Source organism: Bos indicus, chromosome 15 (genome assembly GCF_029378745.1).
Source record: "Bos indicus isolate NIAB-ARS_2022 breed Sahiwal x Tharparkar chromosome 15, NIAB-ARS_B.indTharparkar_mat_pri_1.0, whole genome shotgun sequence".
Classification (NCBI taxonomy): domain Eukaryota; kingdom Metazoa; phylum Chordata; class Mammalia; order Artiodactyla; family Bovidae; genus Bos; species Bos indicus.
In genome coordinates this window covers 34,434,696-34,462,561 of record NC_091774.1, presented here as the reverse complement: position 1 = coordinate 34,462,561, position 27,866 = coordinate 34,434,696, and the positions used below count along the sequence as shown (strand labels likewise).

The 27,866-nt window shown below is 47.4% G+C and overlaps 1 protein-coding gene across 9 annotated transcripts in view; it reads right to left on the bottom strand.

Moving 5' to 3' along the window:
* Window positions 1–27,866, bottom strand: part of GRAMD1B (GRAM domain containing 1B) — a 213,020-nt gene that overhangs the window by 161,561 nt on the left and 23,593 nt on the right. The window contains exons 1-2 of one of the 9 annotated variants that reach the window (XM_070803572.1): window positions 26,171–27,145; window positions 269–18,118 (exon numbers count right to left, since the gene is read on the bottom strand). The exons of 1 other annotated variant lie outside the window; for it this stretch is intronic. In XM_070803572.1, coding sequence (XP_070659673.1) covers window positions 18,019–18,118; window positions 26,171–26,544 — 474 coding nt within the window. In that variant the 5' untranslated portion in view covers window positions 26,545–27,145 and the 3' untranslated portion in view covers window positions 269–18,018. Of the gene's footprint in view, window positions 1–268; window positions 18,119–26,170; window positions 27,146–27,866 lie in introns of those variants that run through there. 7 more of the 9 variants (XM_070803573.1, XM_070803571.1, XM_070803569.1 and 4 more) reach the window with 7 other exon arrangements.

Below are 27,866 nucleotides of genomic sequence, written 5' to 3'. Positions count from 1 at the left end.
ACGCCTATCTTTTCAGCTAAGCACTCTTGACAACTTTCTGATAAGGTATACGCCACTCATTGCTCACTTTTTACTAGCAAGAAGGCAACAGGTACTGGAACACCTTGAGAATATGAGAATTATGAACAAAAGTATATGAGAATATAATTATGAGAATTACATAGTTATGAGAATAGTGAACAAAAAATAACAGAAGGTGAATAAATCATAAATCATTAAGTTTTCATATAAGGATGTTAATGAAACAACCTCCCACCCGCCCATCACATCTCCTCTTTATTTCTGCTCTAGGAGTCACATATATAGACAAAGGCATAAAATAGATTTTGATGATCTACAAAGTGGATAATTCATTCACTCAAAATTTATTTAAAGAACTCTTTAAATGGCAGCGCATAAACAGGGAAAAGATGAGAAAGCAGACTTTAGATGGACCAGGTACTGTGCTGAAAAGTATGGACACAAAGTACCGTAAGATCTTAATGTGTGCTGAGAAATGCAGCAGAAAAGTTAATGATAACTATTTATGAGACCAAGTTTGCTTCATAGAGGAAGGGGAAACTAACATGTACTGAGCGTCCACTATGTGCATTTTTCACATGATCTCACTTTAAAAAGACAGTATTTGAAGAAAATGTATTTTAATTCAAATTCTAATCTATTCATCTTATTTATTGCAAGAATACAAGTGTACCATTTTATGTTACCAAGTATCCCCATCTGTCCTAATTCCATTGTAAATATAACCCACCTATGACTTTATTATCCAGATTCCATTTGTATTTCCTGGGAATTTTCGGTTTTAACTTTTTATGTACTGGAGTGCAGCCAATTAACAATGTTGTAATAGTTTCAGGTGGACAGCAAGGGACTCAGCCACACATATACACGTATACATTCTCCCCAAACTCCCCTCCCATCTAGGCTGCCACATATTGAACACAGCTCCATGTGCTATACTGTAGGTCCTTGTTGGTTATCTATTTTAAATATAGCAGAGGTGGAGCAATGGTAATGAATCTACCTACCAATGGAGAAGCTAAGGCTTCAATCCCTGGGTTGGGAGGATCCCTTGGAGAAGCAAATGGCAACCAGCATTCTTGCCTGGAGAACTGAATGGACCGAGGAGCCCAGCGGGCTCCAGTCCATGCGGCTGCCAAGAGTCAGACACGACTTAGTAACTAAACAACAACATGTTTGATCTCAAACTCCCTCACTATCTGTTCCCCCCATTCTTCTCCCTGGAAACCATAAGTCACAATGACATTCTTTCTGACCAACACAGCACCCCCGAACAAACTTCTTTAAATGCTTTTCTAAGCTCAGGGCTAGGCAGGCGATTGCATTGACGATGCCAGAAGCTCACAAGACTGCTGAGTCCTCTATGTAACTCTGCTGGGCTAAGAGCATTAAGATGCTTATACACTGTATGGGAGCAGAAATCATCATCCTAAAATACATCTCTTTTAAGGGTGATTCCCCGGTAGCTCAACAGTAAAGAATCCACTTGTAGTGCAGGAGCTGCAGGAGACATGGGTTCAATCCCTGGGTTGGGAAGACCCCCTGGAGGAGGAAACGGCAACCCACTCCAGTATTCTTGCCTGGAGAATCCCACGGACAGAGGAGCCTGGTGGGCTACAGTCCTCAGGGTCACAAAGAGTTGGACACGACTGAAGCAACTTAGCACGCAGGCATGCACACTGTCACATAAATATTTTAAGCTGGTTCTTTTCTGAGAAACAGCAGACCTGGGAAGGACTCTAAAAACCAACTAGAAGTTGCCCTTTTGAAAGAGACACTGACATCTGTAAGAGAATTCTCCATCTACAAAGCTGTCTTTGTCATCACCTAGAAGAGGAGGAGAACAAATCTCTAGAAACTCTTACTAGTGGCGAAGATAGCAACGTAAATCTACACCACCATCGCCCTTGTTCACCGTGCCTTTCCTGTGACTCTCCCACCCTCAGCATCCTCTTCTGTCTTTAGATGAGGATGGTGTTTATGGAGAGGCCTTGGGGCCGCTGTGGCAAATTACTGTTTTCCTGAATCTCTCCCACATGTACATGCTATTAAACTTTTGTTTGATTTTTCTCCCGGTTTAGCCTTTTCTTTTGGCTGTGCCACACAGCTTGTGGGATCCTAATTCCCTGACCAGGGATCAAACCTGGGCCATGACAGTGAAAGCACTAAGTCTTAACCAGTGGACCACCAAGGAAGTCCCTAATTTTCTCCTATTATTCTGTCTCATGTCAGTTTCATTCTTAGGCCAGTCAGAAGAACCTAGAAGGATATAGGAAATTTTTCTTCCTTCCCCAACAATGCACATCACTAGTTAAGGAGATCTGACTCAGAGATGGGAAGAAGTTACAGAAGCCCAGAGGGCTAGTCCAGAAGCTCCGCTTTCATTCTGTAATCACCCATCTGCAGAGCTGACACCTTAAAGTATCCCACCTGTACATACACACCCTATACACTTTATCACTCAAAATGCTCGTATTCATTTCTGTCTTTTCTGCTCGTCACCCACATTTCAGCAATAAATAGTGTGTGTCGGGGGTCGGGGGGGCTTTCCTTATTTCATTAGCTAGGCTCCTTTAAAGCAAAAAAGCCACCTAGGGACTTCTGTGGTGGTTCAGTGGTTAAGAATCCACCTGACAATGGAAGGGACACAAGTTTGATCCCTGGTCCAGGAAGATCCCACATGCCACAGAATAACTAAGCCCCTGCACCACAACCGCTGAACTAGCACGCCACAAGTACTTAAGCCCGAATGCCTAGAGCCTGAGCTCTGCAACAAGAGAAGCAACCACAGTGAGAAGCCCGCGCACAGCAACTAGAGAGTAGTCACAACTAGAGAAAGCCCGAGCACAGCAATGAAGACCCAGCACAGCTATCAATCAATCAATCAATTAATTAAAAGGCCATCTGCTCCAGACTCTGTTTTACATCCAGTTTCTTCTCCAGGCAATTTTAGTAAGAAGGTAATGAGTGATACTGCATGGGCAGGCTCCATTCCTGACTCAGCTGGGAGAGTCTCATTTGCATCAGATAAGTTGGTATCCAGTTGCCCCCAAGAGGGCCAATATTCACCCCAAATGGGTCAGACCATTGTGGTTTCATCATACTTCTTGAAGTTACCACATTTTCCCTTTGATTATCCCCCTCTCCTAACTGGTGGTCTCCACCAGTTGTATTCACTTCCTCTCTATTCACTTCACCCCACAATCAAGCTTCCAATTCTACCCCTTGATACAAACTGTTCTCTTATCAAAGGTCACCAATGACTGCCTCGTGGCCTTTTTTCCTATCTCAATTCTTCCTGACATTTCTACAACATCTGGAATCACTATTCCTTCTTGGGGTAAAAAGTACCCTTGGCTTCATTTCAGTACTTAGTGAAATAACCTTGGGCATTCAAAGTGGCATTTCCGGGGCACTTACTATATGTCAGGCTCCATTTGAGGGAGAACACCAAAATTAAAAAGGAAAAAGATACCGTCCATTCTTAAGGAATTTACCACCTAACAGAGAAACAGACAGTCCATCGGATACTGAGATCACACACAATGAAATAACTGTTGCAAGCGGGCAGGGTGCAGGAAGTGTGTGTTCAAAGTTCAGGACCCACAACCAGACAAAGAACAGCTGGGTGGCATGGGAACACAAACAGCGCTTCCCAAAGAAGGAAGCATTTGAGCTGACATTTGAAAGTAAAATTTTATGAGCAGACCATATTCCAAATGGAGAGGTTGGCACAGGGCAAGAAACAGAGGCAAGCTCAGTCAAGGACCTTGACTTTATCATGAGCTCCATACTGCTGGAGATGGAGGAGGAGGTGGGAATGACCAGAGATGAACATGACCAAGTAAGCGGGGTCTGCATCATGAAGGGCCTTGTCTGTCCCAGAAACAGGATGAAATTTCATCTTGTAGGTCAGGAGTCCCCAACCTCCAGGATCTAATGCCTAAAGATATGCGGAAGAGCTGATGTAATAATCATAGAAATAACATGTATGATAAATGGAATGTGCTTGAATCATTCCAAAATCATCCTTCTCTAACCCCCACCTGTGGAAAAACTGTGTTCCACAAAACCAGTCCCTGGGTAGTGAAAGTGTTAGTCGCTCAGTCGTGTCCAACTCTTTGTGACCCCCATGGACTGTAGCCGCCAAGCTCCTCAGTTCATGGGATTCTCCAGGCAAGAATACTAGAGTGGATGGCCATTTCCTTCTCCAGGAGATCTTCCTGACTCAGGGATCAAACCTGGGTCTCCTGAATTGCAGGTGGATTCTTTACCATTTGAGCTACATGGGAAGCCCCCATGGGTCCCTGGTGCCTAAAATGTTGGGAACCGTTGCTGTAGGTGACAAAGAGGCACTGAAGAAATCTGAAGAGGGCAGTGATTTGTTTATTAGAAGAAAAGTAGAGGGTTACATGGGAGACCTATAAAGAAGCCCTCTTGGAGGGACAGCAGTTAAGACTCCATGCTTCCGATGCAAGGAATGTGGGTTCAATCCCTGGTTGGGGAAGTAAGATCCCACATGCTGCATAGCTCAGCAAAAGAAAAAGAAAAAAATAAAAATAAAAAAGGAAGCCCCCTCAAAAAAGCAGAGGGGATGAAGGCTCAAGCTAAAGAGATGATGGAGAGAATCGATGAGCAGGGAGAGGTGCAGGAGGTGCCTGACTGCAGGTGATGGGAACTGGCGTGGGAAAAATCTAGGAGGCCTTGCTTCCTCTGCTTGCCAGACCTTGGGGGCACTTCCAGCTTCGTCTTGGGCATTCCCACCACTTTAGCACGGGGCAAAACAAATGTGAGGCAAGCAATGAATACCTGCTGACTAGTTCACATCTACCACCTTCATCAACTAAAGGTAAGGTAAAGTGAAAAAGTCAAAGTGCAAGTTGCTCAGTCATGTCCAACTCTGCAATCCCATGGACTATACAGTCCATGGAATTCTCCAGGCCAGAATACTAGAATGGGTAGCCTTTCCCTTCTCCAGGGGAATCTTCCCAACCGAGGGATCAAATCCAGGTCTCCCGCATTGCAGGCAGATTCTTTACCAGCTGAGCCACCAGGGAAGCCCAAAGGTAAGGTAGAGTGAAGTGAAAGTGAAGTCTCCCAGTCAGTTCGTAGCGACCCCATGGACTGCAGCCTACCAGGCTCCTCCGTCCATGAGATTTTCCAGGCAAGAGTACTGGATTGGGTTGCCATTTCTTTCTCCAGGGGATCTTCCCAACCCAGGGATCGAACCCAGGTCTCCTGCATTGTAGATAGACACTTTACTGCCTGAGCCACCAGGGAAGTCTGAAAGTAAGGTAAGTCTGTAGCAAATCTTCGGTGATCCTTGTAGCAAGGATGAGAGCAGGATGACTGCTAAAGTGGATTATAAAAAGACTTCAGAGCACCCGACTGGGTTCTCTAGAGCATCCACATACACTCATCTTGGAGTCGTGTGTAAAGAAACACTCACCTGTCAAAAATAAAAACATATGGAAGACACTGCAAACAGAGTGGAGCAATAGCTCCGGAACTGGTCTCAGAAGTCTGGGTCCAGCTCTGGCTCCCTGAGTCGGCAGCACACACAGCAAGGAGCATCACCGTTCTGAACCTCGGTTTGCTGTCTATGTTGGGCGACCACCTTCTGGCCTTAAACGTGCAATGAAGCTAAGGTTGGGCTTCCCTAGTAGCTCAGCCGGCGAAGAATCTGCCTGCAATGCAGGAGATCCCGGTTCAGTTCTTGGGTAGGGAAGATCCCCTGGAGAAGGGATAGGCTACCCACTCCAATATTCTTGGGCTTCCCTGGTGGTTCAGACAGTGAAGAATCTGCCTGCAATGTGGGAGACGTGGGTTCAATCTCTGGGTTGGGAAGATCCCCTAGAGGAGGCTAAGGTTTAAGTAAGGAAGGAAATCTGCAGGGAAAATCAACTTGAAAGCTCAGTGAGTGACAGAGAAGGGTGTTGCATGAACTGAACCAGGAGGGCAAGGCGGCCTGGGCTGTACAGCAGGGAGCCGAGGACCAGAGTCACTCAGACACCTGGAGTGGCAATTCACCGGCAAAGAGAGAAACCTGTCATCCTGACTCACTTCTGCGGACTTCCATTAAGCCCTGCTTCCTTTCACTGTCACTCTGTCTCCAGCTTATCATTTTATCATCGTCTATAACTTTACTAATAAAACTATGGACCAATCCTTACAGCAAGAAGAGGCCAAAAAGATGATCTTCCCACCTCCTTTCCCCTTCAGAACAGGAAACCAAAGGCCAAAGAAGTTAAGAGATGTGTATAAAGCCACAGAGCTATCTAATAGCATTGCAAAAAATAACACTCCAGTTGGCCTAAGAGCCGAGTTCTGCCCACAGCTGCCCTTCAAGTCTGAGAATATAAACTCCTGGGGTGAAGAGGAGGTATTTTACTTTTTTTCTTCACCCTTCAGTGTTCTCACTCATAATGAGGACTAACTTACTAACTGCTGTTCGTTCCATAAAATGTGGGCTCTGTGTGCCCTTGTTGAGTGTTTTCTTAGGACCAGTTCAGTCCTAACCAGAGACATAACCCTGCTCCTAAACACCTTAGATTCTAACGGTTCAGCAGCAGGGATGCTGAGATGGGATACAGATCATCAACAAAGAGACAAATTTTTAAAAATGAGACAATTTAAAAAGTGAAAATATTATGAAGATAATAAAGCTGAGTGGTGCGAAGTCTCAAAAAAGAAAAAAATACGTCCAGGTCACATCACTATTAAGTGACAAAATTTACCAGATCAGACTTAAACGTTTGCTTTCCTACTTTCCTAAATATTAAACAGCTCTCTTACACGGTACATAGTCAAACAATATTTACCATTGTTGCTGATGAGGACAAAACAGATGTCAATATTCCTACTAATATAAGATTAAGTGCTCATAAAACATTCAGATATAACAAGTGTTTCTCAAAATACAAAGTTCCATAAATAAGTCTCATGAAAGACGGCGCAAGCACCACAGGGTACACGCAAAACCAATTCTAATCTCACACACGCCTCATATCTTTTTTAATTTAATTTTTTTACTTTTTATATAATTTTTAAAGGTTACCTTCCATTTACAATTATTACAAAATATTGGCTGCATTCCCCATGTTGTACAATCCATCCTTGCGCCTATCTTATCCCATGTATACTGTACCTCCCACTCCCTCCAAATTTCTTTTAAAAACTGTCTTTAAATCTTACCTTGTCTCCTTCTTACAAGTTCTTCTCATTTTGCTAAGAGTTTTCTCTCTGCATCGTCTCCCTAGCACCAAAAGCATCTTCTCTCCTTATTATCCTTCATATCAAAGACTGTCACTCATCTCTAACTCAGAAGACAATCCTGCCCTCCATCATCTAGAGTCCTCCAGCCGAGCCTTATGGCAGCACTGATTAAGCTGAAATCATAGGTTCACGAAGCCACATCACAGGAAATTCAGTGCTGGGAAAAACACACACAACACCTTCGGGGCTGGCTCCTCGGTCCCCTCCCTCTCCTATGAGAAAGGGGATCGGGTTTCAGAAGTGTACTGGGAAGTACGGACACAGGACAGGCTGCCTGAACTGATCACACAACAGCCCTAATCACCTTCTGGACCACTCACTATTTTTTTTTCAGGTCCACCAACCCCAAGTGACTCAGCAAAGATGCCGCAATGACAAACAACCACAAGTCCCAGGGCCTGTCCTTCATATCAGATAAAGTTGGCCCCAAAGGACACCAATTGGAAAACACCTCTTTCCCTGGAAATGAAAGGGGAGGGAGATAAAGAGAAAATAATCAGAAAGTGACCATGCACTGTGCACAGAGAGATGCTTTTTACCTTTCCTAGTTCATCCTCAAACCCACCTACAAGGTGGGTATTACCAAGATCCTCTATTTATAGAGGGGGAAACTCATGACACAGAGCAATCTAAGGGAAGACAACTTGCTGTGGGCTGAATTTTACCCCATGGAAGCAGGCTGCAAATTACTACTGGGATAAAAGTCAAAGGGGATCCATGGAAAGCCATTTGTGTAGACACTGAGAGGAACAGTGTAGGCCTGGGAAGTTAGCGACAGTGTTTTGCAAAGAAATGACACATGCTCTTCCTCAGCTGCCCCATCACTCTCTAATTCACAATCAGTGGCCACCTGTGACTCCAGATGCGCCATCACTCAGCTGCAGGTGGGCTTACCTGCCCTCACTCAGAACAGGCCAGGCCAAGTCTCTAAGTCTCTCTGAGGTAGATGGAACTAACTTGAATGCTGACATCAAGGCAAAGATAGTATTCAATAGGCAAATTAAATTTTTTTTTGTTTTGCTGGTTAAAGCTGAGTCACCATCCCACAGCCAATGAGGACCTCACTTGTTCTAGGGCAGCGGTCCCCAACTTTCTTGGCACCAGAGACCGGTTTCGTGGAAGATGATTTTTCCAAGAACGGGGGAGGGTTGTGGTTTCAGGATGATTCAAGTACATTACATTCACGGTGCATTTGACTTCTGTCATTATTATATTGCGAAATTTGTCGTTCAGTCACTAAGTGTCTGACTCTTTATCACCCCATGGACTGAAGCATGCCAGGCTTCCCTGTCCTTCACTATCTCCTGGAGTTTTCACAAACTCATGTCTATTGAGTCAGAGATGCTATCCAACCATCTCATCCTCTGTCACCCCCTTCTCCCACCTTCAATCTTTCCCAGCATCAGGGTCTCTTCTTATGAGTCGGCTCTTTGCATCAGGTAGCCAGAATATTGGAGCTTCAGTTTCAGCATCAGTTCTTCCAATGAATATTCAGGGTTGATTTCCTTTATGATTGAATAATTTGATCTCCTTGCAGTCCAAGGGACTCTCAAGAGTCTTCTCAGCACCACCACCCTTTTTATATAACTCACCATAATGAAAATCAGTGGGAGCCCTGAGCTTGTTTATTTCCTGCAACTAGACGGTCCATCTAGGGGTGATGGGAGAGAGTAACACCCAAAGTGTATTGCTGATGTCCAGTCTACTCTGTAACCTCATTTTGGTTTGCACCCCTATGAGAATCTAATGCCCTCAGGTGTAATGTAAGTGATGAGGAGAGGCTGTAAATACAGATGAAGCTTCACTTGCTCACCCACTGCTCACCTCCTGCTATGCAGCCTGGTTCCAAACAGGCCATGGACCGGTTGGGGACCCCTGCCCTAGGGAACACCCAGGGTTTAAAATTATATGTATATACAGGGACTTCCCTGTAGCTCAGATGGTAAAGAATCTGCCTGCAATGTAGGAGACTCAGGTTCGATCCCTGGTCAGGAAGATCTTCTGGAGAAATGGCAACTCACTCCAGCATTCTTGCCTGGAGAGTCCCATGGACAGAGGGGCCTGGCAGGCTGTGGTCCGTGGGGTTGCAAAGACTTGACTGAGCAACTAACACTACTACTATATAATATGTATAATTTAAAATTATATGCAAAATCATATGAATATGTATATATTGAGCTGTTCAGTCATGTCCAGCTCTTTTGAGTCCCCATGGACTGCAGCCCACCAGGCTCCTTTCTCCATGGGATTTTCCCAGGCAAGAATCCTAGAGCAGGTTGCCATTTCCTTCTCCAGGGGATCTTCCCAACCCCAAGATTGAACCCTTGTTTCCTACATTGGCAGGTGGGTTTGTTTTTTTTTACCACTGAGCCACCATATGTAATGTTTATATCTATTAAACATTCATTTATTTTTAAAGGCTCAGTAGTTCATTCATCCCCCAGTACTGATCCACTTAACCTGGAGGAGTGAGGTTTGCAGTTTCCTGCATTGTGCCAACTATTTCTTAGTAAGAAATACTAAGGACACAACTGAGCTGATTAAGAAGTAAAAGTGACTTAACAGCACCTGTCACCCATAGGGGCCTTAATCTAGCGGAAAATGGGAGGTAGAGGCTCTAGGACTCCAGATTCTCTGTGGCTACAAGGGAGAAAAATGCATAGTTAATTAAGCCCCAAATGCCTAAGTTCTGAATCACTGCATCAATGATGCTTGTGAGAAACAGAATTTTTAGTTTTCTGTGCCCACCGTCTGCTGTAGAAACCAAAGCATCAGTGGTTCCATGTCCAGTATAAAGAGGGAGGAGCAGAAAAACCACTGGTTACCCCATGTCCACAGCCAGAGTTCTCCAGCCAACAAAACACAGGCCACCTTCGCCTACTCTGAGATGAATGAGCTAGGTCCTTCGCTGAGAGGAAACTGCTTCTCCTCTCCTAAAATAAAACGTCCATCCAACCCCACTTCCTCAGGAAGACTGTCCACAGAGAGGATGTCCTTCACAGCAAGGGCTGGCCAATAACCAGGACTAACAAGGGAACAGCTACTGCTGTCCCCTCTGTGGAGACACCAGTCACATTTTTAAATTTTACATTTATTTCTATGATTGGCATTGACTGCCTAATAGACGCCCAATTAAAACCTGCAGTTGAACAAATGAGGGGATGAATAATAAATATACTAGACTGAACTCTTCAAAGCACAGAGGCCAGTCAGAGCTCAGTGGCAGGTACACTGCAGCCAAGCTGTCAGATTTTTGTAGAATTTGGACTCTTCTCACTGTGCCAGCCTAAAGAAGGCCGAATGTGTGTGTGTGTGTGTGTGTGTGTGTGTGTGTGTGTGTGTGAGAGTCGCTCAGTTGTGTCTGCTGACCCACGCTGTCAGCACGTGAACATCAGCCTGGGTACAGTGCCAGATGCACTTATGTTTGTACAAGACGGAAAAGGCCTGAATTAAAGGTGCCGGGACACAACCCTTCTGAGTCAGGTTTCCATCATTACTCAACTGCATGGATGTAAGCATGTTTCAGAGTTTCAATTCCCTTCCAAGTGGGCATACTTGTTACATCTACCCCATAGGATGTGGGGACAAATGAAGTGCTAGGTTGTCATGCCAGAAGCATATTACTGAAAGGCTCGGTGTGTGCCAGGCACCATGGCAGGTGCAGCAAATACAAAGAATAATTATATCCTGTGCCACCTTCCAGAGCCCAGGGCCTTGTAAATCACACTGAAAAGGATCAAATGCGCCCCCAGATTAAGAGATGATTACATCACTATGATAAGCACTGTGTTTCTTCATGTCCAAGTGGGCACCACTGTCTGCCGCTCTGACCGGAATCTCCCAACAGCAGGCATCAGCACCCCTTCTTTCCTCTGCACCACCCTCCTCCCCAGCTCCCAGTTCAAGGCTCCACACTCTGGAGTGCCCCAATCAATGGCATTCCTGACCTGCCTTCAAGGCTGTCAGGACTTGGCATAATGAAGGGCCATGTGTTACATTGGCCCTGCTAAAAAATAGAATATAGCATCTTTCATATGATAGGAACCAACAAGGAAACTTTCCTTTAATTCCCTTTTTACTCTTTATGGTAAGTAGCAGGGGGGAAAATGCATATATAGATCATTTCTAAGCAAAATTGTGAAGCTAACAACCAACCTATTTCTACCTATGTGCAGTCTTTTACTAGAAATGGGAATTATGGCCTCTTGAAAAGGAAAAAAAGTCATCATTCTGCATTTAGCTGTATTCATATATTGCAATTCTGTATTTTTTTGTTTGTATTGTAAAAAATTCACATAATAAACAATGTTGTGATATAAAAAAATAAAAAAGAAGGGCCATGTGTATTGGCAGCCCTTTGGCTCTTGGCTTCCATTAACACTAAGAGGAGGAAAGAAGCAAAACACCCAGAGAACAACTGCTCTGGCACCTGACAGCTGCAGAGAGAGGCCCAGCTTCATAGCGTGTCTCCCGAGGTCTTGGGAGAGGTCAGAGCAGCAGGTGCATCTGCATTCTAGAACTGAATGAAGTTGCACTATCATGGGGAGGGGAGTCGGGCCCCAGCTCAACCCCATCATCTCTCTCTCCAGAGTGGGGTAGAAGACGCTCCTTTCACAGCTCCTGATTTTCCAGTTTTAGAAAACACACGGATTCTTCCAGGGTGGTCCAGTGGTTAAGAATCCGCCTGCCAATGCAGGCATCATTGGTTTGATCCCTGGTCTGGAAGGATTTCACTTAACGAGGAGCAACTGAGCCCATGCACCACAACTACTGAGCCCACGCTCTAGACCCCTCTCAAGTGGCAACCACTGAGCCCACGTGTTGCAACTACTGAATCCCGCGCACCCAAGAGCCTGTGCTCTGCAGCAAGAGAAGCCACCGAAATAAGCCCGTGCAACTAGCGAGTGGACTCTGCTTGCCGCAGCTAGAGAAAACCTGGAGGCAGCAATGACAACTCAGCACAGCCAAAAATAAATAAATTAATTAAATAACAATAATAAATAGGGATCAATGTTGTTAACAAACACATGTTTATCGTCTCTCTCTCCCCTCCCTAGGATGCATATTCTGCTAGGGCAGAAACTGTTTTGTTCTCTATTGTTTCTGGTGTCTAGAACAGTACTTGGCATGTCCTATGTGTTCAATAAACACTGATTGGACTAAGTAGGGGGGAAAAGGGGTAGAAGGAAGGGTGCATCTATCACAAAATCCTTCTCTCCTGCAAGTAGAACAACCGTTGCCCCGACCTAGAATTAGAAGACTCAGAGAAAACTAGGAAAAGGAGTATTATCATGGCAATCACAGATCCAAAAATAAAAATAGCCTTCAAAGCTGCCACAGGTCCTCAGTGGGAAAAGGCTAGTCACTACCTGGGCCCCATAAGCCATAAGGTTGACCATAAGCCAAAACATTGTTCCCAAAGTGCCCTTGCACTCTGGAGTCTTGTTTTGGGAGAGGTCAACCACTCTCCACCTCATGATGCCCAAGTTTGTCTCCTGGAATAGAGACCACCCTTACAACAGCAGCCGTATCTGGTCTGTGAGCACTCACAGTCTGAGGGAAGACACAGCACAAAGGAAAAACCATGAAAGAAATCAACAGGCTTAAAACAGACCAACAACATGCAGCAATCCAGATTTACATAAATGGCATAATTATTCAACTTCAAGAGGACTTTTTGCTTTATAACACGATTTCCAATAGAATTTCATGAAAATCAAATTTCCTTACAGCTCTTCATCCATTTGACTATTCACTCTATAAGTATATGTTTACTGGGCTCCTACTAGGATCCATGCAAAGAGTCCAGCAGGTACTGAATAAAACAAGCACTGAACAAAATTAACTCAACCTTCATAGCTTCTGATTCAGTGAAAGATACAATGAGACCAAACAGTCACAACTTAAGAATACAGATTTGTAATAAATACCCCAGTGAGGAAATACTTGCCAGAGGAGAGGGTAACTGAGCTAAGATACAAAGGAGATGAAGGGCAAGATGGCCAAGTAAGTCAGTGTTACAAAGGAGGAATTCTGTGTGGAAGAACGATGTCTGTGAAGACCTGGAAATAAAAGGAAGCATCCCTGGGACTTCCCTGGTGGTCCAGTGGTTAAGAATCTGCCCGGCCACACAAGGGACAAGGGTTCGATCCCTGGTCAGGGAACTAAGATCCCACATGCCCTGAAGCAACTCAGCCTGTGCACTACAACCAGGAAGTTCATACACCTCAACAAAAGATCCCATGTGACACAACCAAGAGCTGATGCAGCCAAAAAAATTAATTAATAAATAAACAGGAAATAAAAGGAAGATCTCATCTGTGGCACTGAATGGTTACTCTGGCTGGAGGCCGAGGACTGGGAGTGGCAATGAAGGAAGCAGGAAGGGGAGCAGAAGTGAAGCCATGAGGACCACTGTGGCTGCAGATGCCTGAAAAATATATGTGAGAGACGGTGGTGGCCCAGGGAGCTGTAACAGTGGGAGAGGTGAGAAGACAGACTTTCTTCCAGGGAAGGAAACCTGGTGAAACTGAAGGGTACGAACCCCCACCACAAGGAACAGAGGGGAACTGGTTTGGAGGGAAAGATGAAGAGTTAAGTTACGAACTGCTTTGAAGAACATTCCAATGAACATGTCCATCAGCCAGCTGAAGGGCTGAGCCTAAAGCTCAGGAAAGAAATGAGGTCTGAGATGTGTATGTGAGACTACTCATCATGAGGGAATGACTAAATTCAAAAGAGTGAATAAAATAGCCCAAGGATAATATGTAGATTTTGGAGGAGGAGAGAGGTGGGAGAGTGAGGGGAGATAGAGAAGGAGAAATAAACCTAGATTCAAAGCCTTAAGCAGACCAACAACAAAGAGACGAGACAGCCAAGAGCAGACACAAGTTATAAAATCATAAACTCATTTTCAGTGCCTATTAATAGATCAGAAAAGTGACATCTCATCAAAGAAACAACAAACTGCTATTTCAGCTTACCCTAACCAGAGGAGCAGACTCAGAAGCCTCATAGACCACCAAAGAAATCAGTTATTAACTAATGACAAAAACAGCATGATTCTTCAGACACCTGTACTTAATTCTGTCTCACAACTCCATATTACAAACAAGAAAAGACACTGAGGCCCAGAGAGCCTGAGTAACCTGTCTAGGCTCACGTAGTAAAAAAAAAAATAAAAATTAAAGCAGAGCCTCCACTCCCATGGTGCCTCAGACAATCCCTTGGACTGATGTGAGCGAGGGCATTCGTCTAGGACAAACCGTCATCCTGTCCCTAACAACAGACAAGGCCTGCCGGAGCTTCCTGGGTTCACTGATGAAGATATGGCTCCATCCTGGGCAAAGATGAGCTCCTTGGGACATGGAGTCGGGGGATCACACAGTAAGGTTGCAGATCTCTTCTAGAGCTATCTCTGCCACTGACCAGCCTCCTGGCCTTGGACCTTCCCAGTCTGCTCAAAGTTGAAATGACTGGAGATTTCCCTGGTGGTCCAGTGGTTAAGAACCCACTCTGCAATGCAGAGGATAAGGGTTCAATCCCCAGTCAGGAAACTAAGATCCCACATGCCACAAGGCAACTACTGAGCCCATGAACTCTGGAGTCTATGCGCCGCAACTACTGAGCCTGTGCACTACAACAAAATATCCTGCATGATTCAACAAAGATTCCAACTGTTACAGCTAAGATCTGATGCAACCATATAAGTAAATGCTAAGTCACTTCAGTCGTGTACGACTCTCTGTGACCCCAGAGACGGCAGCCCACCAGGCTCCCCTGTCCCTGGGATTCTCCAATGCAGGAAAGTGAAAAGTGAAAGTGAAGTCTCTCAGTCGTGTCCAACTCCTAGCGACCCCATGGACTGCAGCCTACCAGGCTCCTCCGCCCATAGTATTTTCCAGGCAAGAGTACTGGAGTGGGGTGATATAAGTAAATAAATATTTTTAAAAAAGAGATAAATGACTGAACAAGCCTCACCCACCATGAAGACTAGATTCTCTGACAGCGAAGGAGAACCAGAGCTGCAGGTACTAACAGGTGGCAGCTGAGTCCGAGAAAAGTCTAAGCAGGAGTGAAACCTAGGTCCCAGGACCCTCCTCCCTTCTCCCTCCGAGCAAATCTTTTCCTCAGACCTACTTTTTATGTTTTAGTCAGAATTCCATATGCTACTGAAATTATTTTTTGCACATTGGTCTCCCCCAAAGGCTATGAACTCCTCAAGGAAGGGCCACTTGTCTCCATCTCTGTGCCCCAAGTATACAGGACAGCAGCTGATTCTCTGCAAGTGTCCAAAAGTGTTTGTTGAACTTGAGAATTACTTCTCCTGAATTATCTACATTTTCAGCCTGAACTGTCTGGTGTCGACAAACAGAGACATTTTGGGGAGCAGTCCAGGCATGGAGAAGGCACTTCGGAGAACTGTCCAGTGTTCCTGAGAACTTTCTGAATGGGCGGGCCACTTCCTGCCTTGTTCTGTCTGATTCTGGCTCTGCTTTTTAACACGTGTGGCCACCAGTCCCCCCACTGCACCTGCAGGGTCCCAGAGTCCCCACCGGAGAACCAGTGAGGACTTCTCTTAGAATCTGGAAGCAACAGCCCGAGTTGTTAATAATAAGTCTCTGAAAGAATATTCTCAAAGGACACTGACCAGATAGTCTTCTCACCTTCGCTGAGGACAAAATAAGAGAACGTGTTTGAATTATACCATGGAGGATTTCAGTTAGATCTTGGGCTTGAAAACACAGAAAGAAGTGACCAAGAGAGGAGAGGTAGTACAATCCTCCTTCCTGGGACTATCTTTTTTTTTTTTTTCTAATGGGATCTGCACATGTCAGGAAGACGTGCTTCATTGTAGACACAGGGAAAAGGCATGGTATCACCCAAGCTAAGGGCAAACTGTTCTCTGGAGAAGCTCCACCCTGTTCAGAGTAACCTTTATTACTGCCATTCCATCCAAAAATCTTGAGAATCAACAGAAAGGTCAGGAAGCGCTCCAGAATATAATGACCCAGCCGGGAAACAAATGGTTACTGGACCAAGGCAGACTGCTCGGAGGGGTCAGACTGGCACTCACACCAAGCTTGGGTCATGCAGAACAGGAGGACGAGGTTAAACAGTATCTTTTTGATGAGAGGGCTCACATCCCCCCACTTCAGAGAAATATCTCATCCTGATGACTCCTCCAGAAACAATGCTTCAGAAATTCTTCTTTTTCCTTATTTCACAGACTTATTTGTCCTTGACCTATGGGTTTATGTCCTCCCTTAACCTTCCACCAGTACAAGATACAGAAGAGTTGGTGAAAAGCCTCTCAGTTAAAAAGAAACTCTGAGAACTTCCCTGGTGCTCCAGTGGTTGGGAATCTGCCTTCCTATGCAGGAGATGTGGGTTTGATCCCTGGTTGGGGAACTAAGATCCCACATGCCTTGGGGCAGCTGAGCACACGAGCCACAGTGAAGAGCCCACGTGCCACAACAAGGACCCAGCACAGTCAAGGATAAAATAAATAAAATTAAAAAAAAAAAAAAAGAAAGAAAGAAACTATGAATGAGAAAAAAATACTGGGAAATAATATTCCAAGCATACTACTACTGGTTGGTTTAGCACAGTATTAATAAAATGATGAGCTCTCTTCCTTTTCCCTACTATCCAAAAGTTTGATATTAACTAGCTATATGACTACACACAGTAATCACTGACTTTTTCTTTCAATCTTTTGGTCAAACCATGTGGCATGTGGGATATCAGTTCCTCCATACATTGGGAGCATGAAGTCTTAACCACTGGGCCACCAGGAAAGTTCCTCATTGACTTTAAGAATGTAAAAATTCCTTTTAAGACAACAAGCTGTAAGACTCTTAGATTCAAAAATGTATCACTAAACTAACTGTCCATTGTCTTTCTGTATTTCCTGAGTTCCTGGAACAAACAATAAAGGGTTAACACACTCAACCCTGCCCAAATGGGGCCCCAAGGCAAATTATTTCTGCATAGTGGCAAAGAAAAGGGAAAAAACAAGTAGGTTGTGGATTATTTTTTTCAGTCCCCTTGCTCAGCCCCCTCATTTCCTGACTAAACTTGTGAACCAAAAACAGAAAGAGCAAAAAATCTCTGTGGTCAGACCATGGAGGAAGGAGGCACCAGGCTGGAAGAAGTTCCAGAGATGTGACAGATAGAAAGTAGCCCAAACATTAGAGGTTAAAGTCAGAGGCCTGAGTTCCAGGCTGTAACCCAGATTTGCCGCTGAGATGTGTCTAATCACCAGATTTCTTTATCTCATCTACAAAATCAGGGTGGAAAACCTGATTAGAGCCAGTTAGAGTAAGTGCAAAGGACGCAGAAGAAAGCGCTTCACAACCATCTGACCCAAAAGATGTATCAGGGCCTCAAATGAAAAAGCCACGGGTTTCCACCTCCCTCTCCTCTTTACCACTGGTCAGAGTGAAAGCACAGCCGCATCTTCCTGGCGATGACTTTGATCAGATTATCGGAACTGAAAATCCGGACACAGGGTCTGAAAACAGGGGAGAATACTTGACACCGGGACTTTCTTTTTTTAAAAAATATTTATCTATTTTTGGCCGTGATAGGTCTTAGTTGCTGCATGGGCTTTTCTTTTTGCGACAAGCAGGGGCTTGCCGTGCGTGGGCTTCTCATCTCGGTGGCTTCTTTAGTTGCAGGGCAGGAGCTCTGGGGCACTCGGGCTTCAGCAGGTGCTGCTCATGGGCTCCAGAGCACAGGCTCAAGAATTGTGGCGCCCAGGCTTAGATGCTCCGAGGCATGTGGGATCTTCCTGGACCGGGGATCGAACCCATGTCTCCTGGAAGGGCAGGCAGATTCTTCACCACTGAGCCACCAGGACTTCTTCCAGGAAGCGGCATGCAGCTACCCACCCTGTGTCCAAGTGGCCTCTGTGCATCAGCTTGAAGCCTCTCCCATCCTGCCTTCCTTCCACATTCCATTTTCTACCCTGTGTCCTTCATCCCGGAGAACCCTCACTATCTCCTCTAAGAGAAAAAAGGTTCCTCAGGCTCCCAAGTCACAGGACAAGGGTTCATTAAGCTCCTCCCATGCTGAAAAGCATCTCTCTTCACACGAGGTACCAACTGTCCCTTGGCAAGTCACCACACCAATCTGGGCTTCAGAGGGAAGCACCCCAAGAGGCCACAGGCTCCAGGAAAAGCCTGCAGACATCACAAAGCTCTGGTACATACAGCAAGCCTGCAATCACTCCCCAGCTCTCGGACCAGCTTGGCTCTGTATCTGAACACCTGCTTCAGGGGCCAGTGGCTCACTCACTGGAGTCAGGAAGGAAATTCCCCACTGGCAGCTCTGCCCTTCTAGTGCCTTAAGGAAAACTCCAGAGTTACCCTAAAAGCAATGATCAGTGACCAGCATAGCAACTGGTGTTGCTGGGAGAGACTAACCAAGCCAGGCAGAATTATCACCTGTTAATCTACCCCACGGAAATCCCAGTCTCTCCCCTTATATGGAACTGGCACCCGCTCAGTGTATAACCACCATGGAAACTGTCAAGATATCAACTGCTATGAAGGAAACTGGCCAGTGTGAATCAGCCCACAGGGCTTAGATCTACCTTCTCAGTGGCTTAGATCTACCTTCTCAGTTTCCGCAAATTGTCTGAATCCGGAAACCACATCTACAGCCCAAGGCCGGCTGTTTCTCACGGAGCAGTTCCACCCTCCATGGAGGTAGCACCACCCTCACACATCCCCATGCTGACCTCCGACCCCTGGCCCCTACACACGTCTCAGCATCCTATCCATCCTTCAGACCTCCTTCCCACCTCCCCCTCCACGTGACGTGCGTGCATGTGTGTGTGCTAAGTCGCTTCAGTCCTGTCGACTCCTTGCGACCCTAGGGCTATAGCCCTCCAGGCTCCTCTGTCCACGGGATTCTCTAGGCAGGAATACTGGAGTGGGTTGCCATGCTCTCCTCCAGGGGTATTTCCGACTCAGGGATAGAACACATGTCTCCTGCATCTCCTGCTTTGCAGGTGGATTCTTTACCATTGAGCCACCAGGGAAGACCCCCTCCACATGGATGGAATCTCAAATATGCAAGGGCCAACCATTCCCAGGCCCTGGGGAGATGGTGCTGTGGAGCTGCCAAGAGCGCGGGTCTCTGGAATTAGAAGAACATGACTCAGATCTCACCCCTGCTTCTGTGTGACCAGAGCAAATGCATCTCTGAACTTCAGGTTCCTTGGCTGTAAAAACCCACCTGGGGCTTTGTAGGGAGGATTAAATGCATACTTAAGGCTCTTAGCAGAGAGTAAGATACAGTCCCGCCCTCAAGGAATTAAGGGTCTGGGTGAGGTTTAGTTTAACCTTATCCAGCACCAATTACTTTATCTGCTGACAAATCACAGGTCTCCTCTTTGATGCTCTGTGTGAAGAAAGACATGAATTCTCTCCTTCTCACACTCTCTGTGCTTCTCCCATATGGCGGGGTCCTCACCAAAGTGATGGGTATGGCATCTGGATGCACTCATCAGATTGCTCCCTGGAAACTGAGCTAAAACTGGAAGCAAGACTCCCTCCTAAGGTCAGGGGAAGGGGATGAAGACTCAAGATAAATAAGCCAAGGAGGGACTTCCCAGGTGGTCCAATGGCGAGGACTCCACGCTCCCAATGCAGGGGGCCCAGGTGCAACAGAGTCACACGCCAAAGACCCGACGGAGCCAAATAAATAAATGAATGTTTTAAAACAGATACATTAATAAATACACCCAGTGATGGGTAGTCATTACCTGCAAACACGCATGTCAGCTAGGCTGGCAGCAGACAGATAACCAGGCCCACCAGGCCTGCAGAGTCAGTGAGAGGTACCAGCTGAGATCAGACGTACAGCCGGGCAGAAGACATGGCAGGGTCGCTACATCACAGAGAAGAGGAGACAGAAATGCCGAGGGAAAGCGGTGCAAGAGGTAGTGCTAAGGAGGATGTCCTGGGGAGACACAGAAATGCTCTGTGTCCCCCAGAAAGATAGCCCGAAGTCAGCCAGCCACACCTACTCACCCGCTCCTTGGCACTCTCCCACCCTCCTCCACAGAATGACATCAGGATGCTGTCAGAAAGGCTGTATCTCTGTCCAATTCTGACCTCTTGCTGTATTCCAGCAGGTGAGAGGGACTCTGGTGCTCAATTTGGGTTTTTGGGGTTTTTTAAATTTAATTTATTTATTAACTGTGCTGGGTCTTTGCTGCTCTTGGGCTTTCTCTAGTTGCCGCGAGCGGGGGTTACTGTTTATTGTGGTCCCTGGGCTCTTCAGCGCAGGCTCAGTAGTTGTGCTGCATGGGCTAAGTTGTTCTGGGGCATGTGGGACCTCCCCGGACCAGGGATCGAACCTGTGTCCCCTTCTTTGGCAGGTGGATTCTTATCCACTTCGCCACCAGGGAAATCTCTCAATTTGGGTTTTAAACAATCACCAAAACCAGTTATGGCCAAGGGATCTGGGGAGACATGCGGGTACTAGTTCTAAGAGCCTTCCCCATCAACTTCAGACTTCATTATTCACAGAGCTCAGAGGGCAACATGGCCAGCAAAAAACTGTGCTACCTTATGTCAAACAGTGGCCAAGATGACAATCCCCAGCTGTAATAGTAACTGCTGGAAGAGTTGTGCAAGGCTCCAGCCTCCACCTCACACTTGGTTCACATAGAACAGCAAGAATTCACTGCCTCCCATACCACTCTGCGCATGTCTCTCCCAGGTTCCAGAAGCTACAATGGCTCCCCATTGAGTTGAATCCTCTCTGCAGACAAAGCACACTGTCCATAGGATCTCAATACATCTTTGTTGACTGACTCATTAATGGAAATTCAAACTCTTCAGCACACATCATAGTCTGTCAGCCCATCACATCACTACCCTCATTTTCCCACATCCCTCATCAAGACCATCCCCATCTTCAAGCCAACACATCCAAATTGTCTTCACTAAGAGGCATCTGGTTCCCATTCAAAACTCAGCTCCGCATAGAAAAGACTTGTGATTGCCTAGTCTGGAGGGGAGAGGATGGAGGACTGGGGATTGAAGGTGATATATAAAGGGTATGGGTTTCTTTTCAAGGTCATGAAAATGTTCTAAAGTTGGGGTGATGACTGCACATATTTGTAAATATACTAAAATATACACTGAATTGTGTACTTTAAAGGTGACTGAATTGTATGGCATGTAGATTATGTGTGTGCCAAGCCACTTCAGTTGTGTCTGACTCTGCAACCACATGGACTATAGCCCCCCGGCTCCTCTGTCTATGGGATTCTCCAGGCAAGAACACTGGAGTGCATTGCCATGCCCTCCTCCAGGGGATCTTCTCCACCCAGGGATCAAACCAGAGTCTCTTATGTCTCTTGCATTGGCAGGCAGGTTCTTCACCACTAGGATACCTGGGAAGATTATGTCTCAATAAAACCATCATACAGCAAAAAACTCAGTTCTGGACTCATCTCCTGCAGGTTATTTTCCCTGACTCATGAATAAGGACACTTTCATTATAAAGAGTAGAGTAAAAGTAATCATTCATTCACCCGTTATTAATTTATTCATCAATGAACATCTATTGATCATAACAAAAGGCCAAGTACAGTGCTAGACAGTGAAAATACAAAGATGAGCCAGAAAAAATTAGACTCGGAGTACTCCAAGGTCCTTGCTAACTTCATCATTTTCTCTACTTCTATCTTCCCAAAGGAGAAGAAAGAGGTCTCCTGATTATATTTTTATCTTTGTGCAGTTAAAACCCACAAGCTGCGACTTCCCTGGTGGTCCAGTGGTTAAGAATCTGCCTTCCAAAGCAGGGAACGTGAGTTCAACCCCTGGTCGGGGAATGAAGATCCGGCATACTGCAAGGGAACTAAGCCCACGCGCTCTGGAGCCTGCGTGCTGCAACTAGAGAAGTCCAGGTGCCACAACAAAGACCCAGTGTAGCCAAAAAAAAAAAAAAAATCCACAAGTCGAGGCCCTCTCAGCCCCGTGCTCTCTACCACATGGGATAGAATGGCATCGAAGGCCTGCAAAGGTCTTTTCCTTGGTGTGGAGAGGTAGACCTGGGGTGAGGATCACGAAGAGGAAAGATGCCCTACAGGGCATGCTGTGCTCGTCCCCTTATCCGAGCCAGAGCTGGGTCACTTCCCCATCAGCATCTCCAAATCCTGTAACATGTGAGGAGCCCCAGGTTGCTGCTCCAGGACATGCGGGTATGTAACCTGTACTCTCCAGCATACATCCCCTCCATGTGAGCCACTCACAGGAAGAGGACAATACTCCTTCCCCCTTGCACAGCAAAGGGACGTTTACAAAACATGTCCACACATATCACTCTTGAGACCGGCCATTAATCCACAGGTAGAAAAGATGAAAGGAGTTGTGCAAGGTTCCCCAGCTAACAAAGGACAGAACTTAAATTTAAACCCAGGTCTCCTGACATGGGGCTTCCCTGGTGGCTCAGATGGTAAAGAATCTGCCTGCAATGTGGGAGACGTGGCCTTGAGCTGGGTTGGGAAGATTCCCTGGAGAAGCGAAAGGCATCCCACTTCAGTATTCTTGCTTGGAGAACCCCAAGGACAGAGGAGTCTGACAGGCTACAGTCCACGGGGTCACAAAGAGTCAGACACGGCTGAGCGACGAACACTTCACTTTTTCCTGGTATGAGATCCAATGCTCTTTGGGCCCTATTGCCTCTAAACGCCAGTTCCTTCTCAGGGAACCATCCTGGCCATCTACAGTCACTCATTCACTTGACTGCTTCTTTTCTTTCCCAGAAACCTTCTACTTTCAAGGCATAAAACGAATGGGCTTTTGTTTTAGCCACAATCGAGACAGATTCCAACAGGAGGCAGTTCCACAGCAGTTAAGAGTAGAGACTGGAGTCTGACAAATCTAGGTTTGAATCCAGAGATTGCCTTTTTCTGCATATATACCAACATTCTTCTAACCCAACAAGTCACCACAGAAAACTACTGCCAGTTTTTAAACTATTCCCAGAAGGTGAAAACCCTTCCTGATTTAAAAGTATATTCCCTGGGACTTCCCTGGTGGTCCAGTGGCTAAGACTCCACGCTCCAAATGCAGGGGTCCGGGGTTCGAACCCTGGTCGGGGAACTGGATCCCAGAACTGGATCTTGCGACACAGCAAGAGCTGGGATGCTGCAACTAAGGACCCTGCATCTCACAGCAAAGATCGAGGATCCCGCATGCTGAAGCCAAGACCTGCTGCACCCAAATAAATGAAGAAATATGAATACTTTTTAAAATAAATAAATACAAGTTTGTTCCCTGCTCCAACAAAAATGAAGATTCCACTGAACCGTTTTTTTTTTTTGGAGGGCGGGGGCAGGCTGTGCCTCGGGGCTTAGAGGATCTTAGTTCCCTCACCAGGGATCAAACTGCTCTCTACAGTGAACTCGCTGGACTGCCAGGAAATTCCCTGTACTGCACCTTCAGAGAACTCAAAACCAAGAGCAACATCTCAAAACCGAGACACTACATTTTCCTAAAATAACCAAATCCACCCTATCCCCACCCTGACTACCAATGTAAGACTGTCCTTAGTACACATGGCAGAATCTCAGGGTCAAAACAGGGCCTCTTTTAGGGTCTCTCACATTTGAGGTGAAGCTGACAAACCGGGATGAACTATTTTAGTTCAAGATTAGCTCCCATCAGGCTTCCCTGGTGGCTCAGCGACAGAGAATCTGCCTGCAAATGTAGGAGGCACTGGTTTGATCCCTGATCTGGGAAGGTCCCAAATGCCGTGGAGCAACTAAGCCCACGTGCCACAACTACTTAGCCTGTGCTCTGGAGCCCGGGAGCCGCAACTACTAAAGTCTACAGGCCCTAGAGCCTGTGCTCTGCAATGAGAAGCCCGCACACCAGAGCTAGAGAGTAGGCCCCCGCTCGCTGCAACTAGAGAAAAGCCCATACAGCAATGAAGATCCAGCAGAGCCAAAAATAAATAAATAAAATTACAATTCTTTAAAGTACAGCCTTAATCTTTTTAAAAAGAAAAAATTTAAAAATTAGCTCCCACCAAGTTTGTCCCATTTCCCTCCACTCTCTGGGAAAGGCGGAAAGGCGGCAGGATGATGGACAAGTACAGAAAGAACTGTTATCCTCAGGTTCCCGAAAAGCCCCAGAACAAAGCTTTACATCTTCGCCTGCAGAGATAACCACATCCAGTCATTACAACCAAAAAAAAAAAAAAAGAGGGAGAGAGAGAGAAAGAGAGCCTGGCAGGCTGAGAACACTCATCATCCATATAACCCAGCCCAATTTCTTAGCATCCTCTCAAAGACACACCTCATCCTGTTCTTATGTTCGTAGGTACTGTTCCCCTTTCCTGATCTCATGTCCCCGATATCATACTCTTTCTGCTGTTTTCTACTACCTGTCTGTACGTGTCCTGGTTTGAGCCTCTGCCTTCCAGGAGTCTTCCTCCTCTCTTTGCTGTACAGTCAGTACCACGTGGCATGTGTGTGTGCTCTGTTGCTAAGTCACATCTGACTATTTGAGACCCCAGAGACAGTGGTCTACCAGGCTCCTCTGTCCAAGGGATTTTTTAGGCAAGAATACTGGAATGGGTTGCCATTGCCCCCTCCAGGGGCTCCTCCTGACGCATGAATTGAACCCTTCTCTCCTGCGTCTCCGGCGGATGCTTTACCACTGCACCACCTGGGGAGCCTCCACCACGTGACACACAGTGGTGACTTCTAAAGATTCCATCTCCTCAGTACCAGCGAAACTCACATGCCTTAATTTCTTATCCCAGTCACCTCCCATCCTCCTTCTTAACTACCACATCCCCACATCTACCCAGCCCCCCCTACCTCCTGCCTCCTGGCCACAGCACCATCAGCTAATATCAGACGACTCATAAGAGCATTCAATTAATACTTGTTGAACTGAAATGAATGGAATTGAACAGACTGGGAGCAGGTGTCCAGGAAAAGGTGGCCAACTGCTCAGCTGCCTCACACAAAGGCACAGACCATTGTTAAGATACAGGGCCTTAGAGTCTGAGAGTAAATGAGTAGGGTACAAGATATCAATGAGCCAGTAAGGACAGCCCCGTCCCTCCACCAGGCAACTGGCTTGGCTTAAACCTAACTCCCTTCTTCCTCCAAGGCTGTGTGGAGCTGCCCTACCTGTCTCTTATACAAATTCTCTGCCTAGGGAAAGCGAACTTCCCAACTACTCAAAAGCCACATCTACCCAGGCAAAAAATAGCTGGCACAATCTACAAAGATGTGGACCCTGCCTAGCTGTCTAAAGATTCTCTGTGGTAGGAAAGCTGACTCACTCAATGTGAATACACCTCCTCTACACGTGGGGGGCCAGGAAAGACAACCTGGGGTGGCCAAAAATAAAATAATCAACATTAAATGGAGCTTACAAACTGAAGTTTGAGTGGAGGAACCACTTAATTTCTCTTGCCTTCTACGATCTCCATCAGTGGTACTGAGAGTACCTACCTCAAAGAGGTTCTGTGGGGATTAAATGTGGAGATAGACGGTGAAGTGCGCATCCTACTGACCCGAGTTTGCTAAGGGTTCAGTAAACACTAGCTGCTAAGGTTTTTACTGTTCGTGTTGCTGTGAGGATCCGATGGGTTGGAACGCAGCGTGAAGCCCCGTGTACACGTGTACTGTAAAGTCACCGGGCCCCACCCGGGCTGGGAAGATGGGTGACACGTGGGCAAGCCGTCCACTCGGGAGAAGGGCTCCTGCAATCCTCTGCTTAGTTTCCCGGGTGCCCTGGGAACGCCTCCCCCCCTTCCCCCCGCCCCGGCGGCTCTGGGGAGGCTGGAGAAGGAAAGGGGAAGAAGGCGGGGACGGGACGGCACGTACCTGCTTTCGCTGCACTCCTTCCGCTCCCTCACCCGCAGCCACTTGCGCAGGAGGAAGCGTTTGCGGCGCGGGGAAGCGCTGGGCGTGGAGCAATTGGACCACGGGGTGTCCTCGTCGCTGGAGGGCGTGATCTCGATGGATGGCAGCTGCAGGAACTCCTTGCCGGGCGCCAAGACGCCGGGCAGGTCCCCGCTCAGCCCGGCCTCTAGGCTCGGCTCCTGCACGTTCTTGGTGCGGCGCATTTTGAAGCGCCGGCGGCGAAGCGTGGGGGTCGACGAGCTGGACCAGACCGGGCTGCCCTCGGGGGCGCCCCGCGGCTCGGGCACCTGCAGGGCGGGCGGCTGCAGATTCTCCATCATGTTGGCCGCCGGCATGGGACCCGCTGCTTCCGCGCTGCCCCGGCGCCTCGCCGCCCGCCGGCCCGGCTCCCCGGCCCTCGCCCGCGGCGCCCGGCCTCTCACGTTAGGAAACGCTCGCCGCTCGAGCCGCGAGCGGAGCCAGCTCGTCCCCCGGAGCGCCGCGCGGGCGGAGGGGGCGCGGGGGCTGGCGGCGCGGCCGCCCGGATTCGAACTCGGCGGCCCGCCGCCGCCCAGCCGCCCTCTCCGGGGCTCCCCTCGCGCGCCCGCTTGTTTTCCTTCGGCGGCGTTCCCTCGCCGGCTGGCGACCGTGCCGGAGTGGGACTGGGCGGCCCGCGCCCCCGGGGGAGGCTCGGCAAACTCTCAGTGGTTTGCGTTCGGCAGACTAGGCTGGGGAGCCGGCTTGGCGCTGCAGGGAGGCAGAGAGCGGGAGGAAGGGGTAGAGGAAGGAGGAAGACGGGGAGAGAGAGAGAGAGAGAGAGAGGAAGCAGACGCTGGATAAAAACAAAAGAGGAGGAGCAGGGGGCGAGGAGCGGGCAAGGGGGCGGGGGTCACGTCTGTCCAGAAGGGGCGTGCACGGGCGGCGACAGCTAGTGTAACAGTACCCGGGATCCCTGGGGAGGGACTCTACCTTCGAGTCCCGGCTGCTCCAATCAGCCTAATGAAACAGGATCACGGCCCAAACTTTCTCAAAGCGACGATTGGCCAGGCAGCTCTCACTAGTCTTTACTCCCCCTAGGAGGGGGAGCGGGGCGGGGTGGTGGTGGGGGAGAACCCGAGGAATTCAGTCCGGAATCGCCAGGGCCACCTAAGGATACAGGGTTGAGGCGGGGAAACTGGGAGACTCTTGGGGCCGGATCTCCTCTACCGAGAAAGGTGCTTTCTTTCAATCACTTGGGGTACAGGTCGGGGCACAGGAAGCCCGGACACAGTCAGAGGGGGGTCAGTAAGGTTCCTAGAGGCTGCTTCCAAAATGACAAGCTGAGAAGAGAGGACAGCTCTGTGGAATAAGCTGAAGACAGCAGACATGACATATGGGGGAAGGACAGACAACAGGACCTAAGAGACACAGGGCACAACGGGACCAGTCAGGAAAAGGGGGGTGGTCTCTATATCTTGAGTGACCCCCTCCATATCAGAGCCCCATTCCATGCACAGAATAAAATCAGAGGAAGGTGAGCATGAAGGGTGTCCCAGGGAATTGAGGGTACTCCCTTTACATTTCTGGGGGTTGGGTCAATTCTGCTTCCACTTGCATGGACTGGGTCACAAAACATCTATATGTCCCCAGGTCATGGAATCTAGAAAGTTCACTCTCTAGACCCAGGTTCCACCCTAAG